This window comes from Haliaeetus albicilla, chromosome 4 (assembly GCF_947461875.1).
Source record: "Haliaeetus albicilla chromosome 4, bHalAlb1.1, whole genome shotgun sequence".
Lineage (NCBI taxonomy): Eukaryota > Metazoa > Chordata > Aves > Accipitriformes > Accipitridae > Haliaeetus > Haliaeetus albicilla.
Window position 1 is genome coordinate 50,842,177 of NC_091486.1, and position 6,000 is coordinate 50,848,176.

General features: G+C 48.2%; 1 protein-coding gene across 5 annotated transcripts in view; it reads left to right on the plus strand.

Moving 5' to 3' along the window:
* AGRN (agrin) overlaps window positions 1-5,226 on the plus strand; it is a 126,057-nt gene extending 120,831 nt beyond the window's left edge. For all 5 annotated transcript variants that reach the window (XM_069782621.1, XM_069782622.1, XM_069782623.1 and 2 more), the window contains 2 exons: window positions 544-647; window positions 2,220-5,226. In XM_069782621.1, coding sequence (XP_069638722.1) covers window positions 544-647; window positions 2,220-2,377 — 262 coding nt within the window. In that variant the 3' untranslated portion in view covers window positions 2,378-5,226. The remainder of the gene's footprint in view (window positions 1-543; window positions 648-2,219) is intronic.
* Window positions 5,227-6,000: the final 774 nt, after the last annotated feature.

A 6,000-nucleotide genomic window follows, 5' to 3' on the forward strand; every position in this document is an offset into this window, starting at 1 on the left:
GCAAGCTGTGAACTAGGGAGCCTGAGTCATGGCCGTGGCTCCGTGCCCTGTGATCCCCAAGGGTCACTCCTCTTCTTGGATAATAATAGAGGAGAGGCATGTGGGCAGTGCCGCGTCGGAGGGGCGCGTGTTGGAACACGCCTGGAAATGTCAAAGGGGCAGGCTCGAGGAGGTACGAAAGGTTCGTGCCTTTTATTTTAGCTGGCTGAGGGTTTGACATTCTGTTCGCGGCGAGCCCGAGCCGTCCCTTTTATTTTTATTGGTGGCGGGAGTGGTGAGCGGCTCATGCGGCTGGCATGCCAGGGATTTCTGCTGATGGGTCTGGAGGGTGCGGGAGGAAGCTGTGGTTGACCGCTGGCAGGGGCTGCAGGATGCCCAGGGGATGCTGGATGTTGTGCTACCCGGCCTGACCCCGCTCCTCTCCAGATGGAGAAGGGCTGATGGTGCCCAGTGTCTAGATTTGGCGTAAAGCGGAGGACAGCTCTGGGTTTTTCCTCTGAGTTTGCTAATCTTGCGTTTCTTCTTCCGTCCCTCTGGGAGCAGGGTACAGAGAGAAGGTTCCCTTCAAGTCGGCAACGAAGCCCCCATTGCTGGCTCTTCTCCGCTTGGTGCGACACAGCTAGATACAGATGGGGCCCTGTGGCTGGGTAAGTGGGCGTAGAAAGGGTGAACCTCTTCTTTGCTGAGGGGCTCAGAGCTGGAGCTGGGACGTTGACGCTCCCTCCCTTGTTTCAATGGAACACCTTTGCCTCGCAGGTGACCTTTTGACAAGTTTGACCTAAAAAGTCCCCTGCTTGTTCTCTGCCTACTAGGGCAGGATGCTGGTGACAGCTGAGGGACGAAGGGTTGGCTTTACCAAATGCCACGTCCCCTGAAGAGAGCCGTTAGCTGTCCTGCGGCTCTGGATCCCCTGCTGCCGATGGCATGGAGAACCCTCTCCAAACCGGCAGTGCTCCCACCTGCCGAATTCCCTCACGCGTGGGAGCCTTCTCTTAGTTCACGAGCCTCCCAAATGTTACTTGCTTGGGTAACTCTGGTTCCCAAAAGTGAAATGGCTCAATTGAGAGAAGGGTACTTCTGCCTGAAAATACGTAAATACCCAAATTTTAAATGTTGCTTTATTTGCATAACAGAATAAACAGATATGCCAGAAGGTGCCCTTGTGCGCAGCAGAGTCAGTTCCATTTGCGTTGACATAAGTATTTTGATCCCGCAGACAGAGTTTGGCCCACTGCATCTATCTCACACTGCTTGTGGCAGATCTGTCAGCGCAAAGGCTAGATTTGTCCTGTAACAGCTCAAATAGGCGAGAAAGCCACCCACCAGTGTAGGATAATTGTGCTTAACTACAACCAGTACTAATCTGAAGTGAGAGGATAGTGAAGTCCTTTTTGGAGCCCGAAGGGGTGATGCTGCAGGTCCTGGGTTTCGTTCGTCCCTTGAGGAACATCCATGACTCGGGTCTCCATCTGTAAGTTCAGGAGTGGGCTCCTCCTCAGGCACGGTCCTAGGGTTCATGATTACGAGGGGGCACAAGGCCCACAGAAATCAATGGACAGAAATGTTCGTCTGGGGATTTTGATCATCTGTAGTGAAGAAACAGTGAATTAGAATCTATTTACGCTTTTTGGAAGCATCTGTTCTTATTTTCCCAGTCTAAGCCCGTAGTTTCAAGTCTAACCTGACTTACAAGGAGTTCATATTCAGAAACGTAGCCTTACCTCTGAAAAGACAGTATCCCAGATGGCATTCCTCGTTCTGAAATCAACTTAGAAGTTATGTGGAAGAAGTTTTTCCAGGAGAAATTTTTGCTTGGCTTCCTCACTGGCTCTTCCAAAGGTTTTGTTCGCAATCAGCCCTTCGTAATTTCAGGGCCTGGTGTGAGCCGTAGTTGACATTTCAGTAACTGAAATAAAATTCAGTTTGAATTTGGGAGCAACCTCCAAGAAAAATGAAGTATTTTAAGTTGAGTTGGTATTTTGGAATGGAAGTTACTGTTGTAAGTGTCTTCAGGAAACCTTTATGTATGAGTTGGAACTGGCATTCCTCTGATTTAAGTGAAAATAAATACTGGCCAGGGAAGAGGTTTCCCCCCCATGTTGAGGAGGGCATTCCCAGCAGCACCTGCAGTCTGTGTGCGTGCACATGAGTGTGCTGCTGGCCCAAACGGCAGCGTGTCCTTTGTCCTCCCACCCGACCTTCTGTGCTTTCTCTTGCAGGGGGAATGGAGAAGCTGAGTGTGGCTCACAAGCTGCCCAAGGCCTACAGCACTGGCTTTATTGGCTGCATAAGGGACGTGATTGTCGACCGCCAAGAACTGCATCTGGTGGAGGACGCTTTAAACAACCCCACGATATTACACTGCTCAGCCAAATAGACCCCCAGGGACCCTTCCTTCTCCTTCCCTCCCTCCTGCCTATTGCTGTAATTATTTTCTATTTTTGTAAACTTATTGCTTTTTATATTTTGGGGGGAGGGGGGAAAGGGAGGGGAGGAAACACCTTTTCTTTTGGGTTATTTGTTCGGTTGCCGTCTATCCAGGTCAGTCAGACTCTAATCAAACAGCAGCAACAAAGAACAAACCTTGAACCAAGTCTCCAAGAAGTGACAGAAGAACTTCCCTATTGCACCTGCATTGTAAATCTTATTCATACTTGAAGCTTCTTTTTGGGTTATTGTTCCCCCTCCTTACTTCTGTTCTTGGGTCGTTGTTCACGCCCACGGGGGAAAGGATGCTGGTGCTGGCGAGACGTGTGGCCTTCGTGGATTCCCTGCTTTCCCATCTCAGGCCTGGCCCCAAAGTCCTCTCTGCAGTGCTGGCTGAGCAGGGAAGTGGCCATCAGAGAAGCGGGAATTACCACCCTGCTTTGGGGTCTGGCTCTGCCAAGCCTTCTCCTGGCCCTGTGTTCACCCTATCTCCCTCCTCCCGCCCTTCCTCTCACTATAATTTATGTGTGTAAGAATCTCAAGTGCTTTTCTCCTTTATGCTCTGTTAAAATCAGGGATGCCATGCACTGGAAGAGAGACCAAGGTCTGCTCTGAGCAGGCAGAAAAGCATTGCTCTTTGGTTGTCTTATGACTGTTTGCTGGACTGAGAGGTGCTGTGGGGGAAATGTTGATTTCTCTGTCGGCTCTCCTCCTCCTCCTCCTCTTGGACATGTGCAGAAGCAGCTGTGAAACCTCATTTCCACGCTTTGTGTTTATCCAGACGTGTCCTAACCACCTGCTTGCCCTGGCTGCTCTTCCCAAGAGCTTCTGTGTACCAAGCGTTGCCCTCCCGTGCACCGGTGAGAACTCGCAGCACGTCTTCGAGAGCTGGAAGTGCTCTCCCTCTTCCAGCGCTGTCAAGCGGGCTGCGAGGGCACGGGGACTGGGTCCCTTTTCACTAAAAAAAAAAATCTGTTGGATGTGTCCTTCCATGACCCATGTCTGTTTTCCAGCCTCCGGGCATGACTTGCCCTCTATCTACCATGAGGATGCTTGCAGCTGGCCAGCACGTGAATCTCTGTAGAGCTGGTATTAGAGCCTCTCCCAGGAAGAGTAACTGGAGTTTTACCTTTGACTTCAAGTTTTCGCAATGCCCAGTGCAATGCAGGGTCTTCCACGCCACGATCAAAGCTCCTCTGGATACTGCTAGCCCAGCAGCAATAGCTTCAATGGGAATGGCGCGCGAGCCAGCTGTCGAGGCAGTAGTGTTTGGGAGGAGGTGTTTTAAGTATTTTCTTCCTCCGTGCAAATCTCGAAAGCAAATACTGTGGTGCCAGTTACAAAGCCAGTATGTGTGTTTCTGAATTGAACGTATGCGTGTGCGCGAGTGTCTGTCAACCAGCACGCATTTGCATGCAAACACTGAATCTCCTGTGAGCAGGAGAAGAACAAACGGATCGCAGCTATGAAAGAAATGACCCACTCCATTCAGGTTCCTTCTCCATGGGAAGAATTTACTGATGCTGTGTAGCATCTCTGTCCCTTTCCACTACTGGAACACACCTGTGTCCCTTTCCCACCCTGAGATGGCAGCTGGCATTGCTCTGTGTAAAACCAGCTTTATGGAGTGTACAGAATTAATCTGAAGGATCCCGCAAGGTATCAAATATTAATTAATATCCAGGGTACCATCATTTTGCAGTTTTACCCGAACTTTCTAGCACACCTGGTAGTGTACCTTTACAAAGTAGTGCACCTTTAAAAATGTTGTTTCTTGGCACTAAATTTTGAGCCATGAAAAGTCAAATTAGTTTTCTCAGGGTGAGCTCTGAACACAGATGTAACAAAGGGGAAGAACGTTGTGTAAAACCACTTGGGTTTCTTTTTTCTTTCTTCTTTTTTTTTTTTTTTAATTAAAAGAAGTTTACCCCAATCTATGCCTAATCTATTGACATTCCTCTAAAAATCCGGTGGTTAAATATTTCACGGGGGGCTGTGCCCGCTGTGGGATGGAGACTCCGCTCTCTGTGTGTGTGTGTGTGTGTGTGTGGCAATACCACATTTTAAGTGGCTACTGTTTATATAAATTGTGGTTCCTGGTGGGGAGTACTGTGACTGTGTTGTGAAGGGGATGGACTGCTGTATTTTGATCACGAGGTGGAGATAGACAGGGGCTAACTAAGACTGCAGGATGGGGTGGGATGGGAGGGAAGTGTGAGACCTTCGATCTCTGTTTTGAGAACGTGAATTTTAGCTGGGCAATGCAACTGCGTTGGCTGAGACCGAGGGCTGGATGTGCCAACTCCAGAGGGAGAGGGGCATGCACAGAGGAAGCTGCTAATTTTCTAGAATGCCACTGAAATGAAGCCAGGGTCACTGCAAAAAAAACCAACTAAACAAAAACAAAAACTCTGTCTGCTTTTGCTGGGGCTTGGAAATGCCTTAAAACAGGACCTTGCGTCCTCGTTGTCAAGCATCTTGAACCAAGGTCAGATTCAGCAGTGCTCCCTAGGGGCTGTGCACTTAACTTCGGCTTTATTTTTAATAGCATTTATAACATGTATGTACAAAAAAAAAAAAAAAGACATTGAGGTTTGGTTTTTTTCTGGTTTTTTTTTTTTGCTTTTTTTTAAAAAAAAGATGTCCATGTGGCTTCATTTATAGGATAAATTAATGACCATTGTGAACTGCTGTATGAATTCTGAAGGGCAATGCACAGTAGAGGAGCAGCATGATATAACCATTACTAACTTGTGTCTTTCGTCAATCACCATGAAATAAAGTTTGAAAACTATTAAATATGTTTTTAAGGGGCCTATTGCTTTTTTATTCTTTTTGTACTGTGTGCCTCACGCTTGCTCGCTGGTGTCTGTCTGTCTCCTGCGCAGATACTGTGTGAAGTCAAACCAGTATCTTGCTCTCCATTTCCCTTAGAACCAGTGGCTCATGCAGGTACCTGCTGTATCTTCTAAATGCGGACTTTTTATGAATGCCAACCGCAATCCTATCCACCCAGCGTTTGCAGGAGGAAGACTCCTGTGTGTCTTTACTTCCCCTCCTCTGTGGCCATCCAAAATGGTTTCACCTATTCAAGTATCCACTAGTTTTTCCTTCTTTGCCATGCCTGCCTTCATCACCTCTTCTTAGGGAATATTTTTCAAAAGAGGCTTTGTATCCCGTTGACATCGCATCGTGTCAACAAGACTGAAGTGATGCTTCTGTGGCCTGCTTCTCACCGATAGCAGCAGTTTCCCCTGGGTTTTACCCTCTGTAAACTGAGGAGCCATGGAAAATCAGTCGCAAGCGTGCAAGAACAATGTGGTTTGAGATGTACCAGCACCCAAGTTCCTGCTCAAAACGGGTCTTCCTAATGGGACCTTTCCACCTGGCCAGAGCCCTAGCTCTCTGATCTCTGCAGCTTCATCTGTCTGCAAGAAAAGAAGGTGGGAGGTGGAGAATTTTGTTCAATCAAGAGCTCACGTTCACCCAGGTGGCGCCAAGTGAGAAAAGAACGTGGGTTTCCTGCCATTTGGGAGGCAGCTAATTTAGCAAATGAAGTCATTCCGATATCCA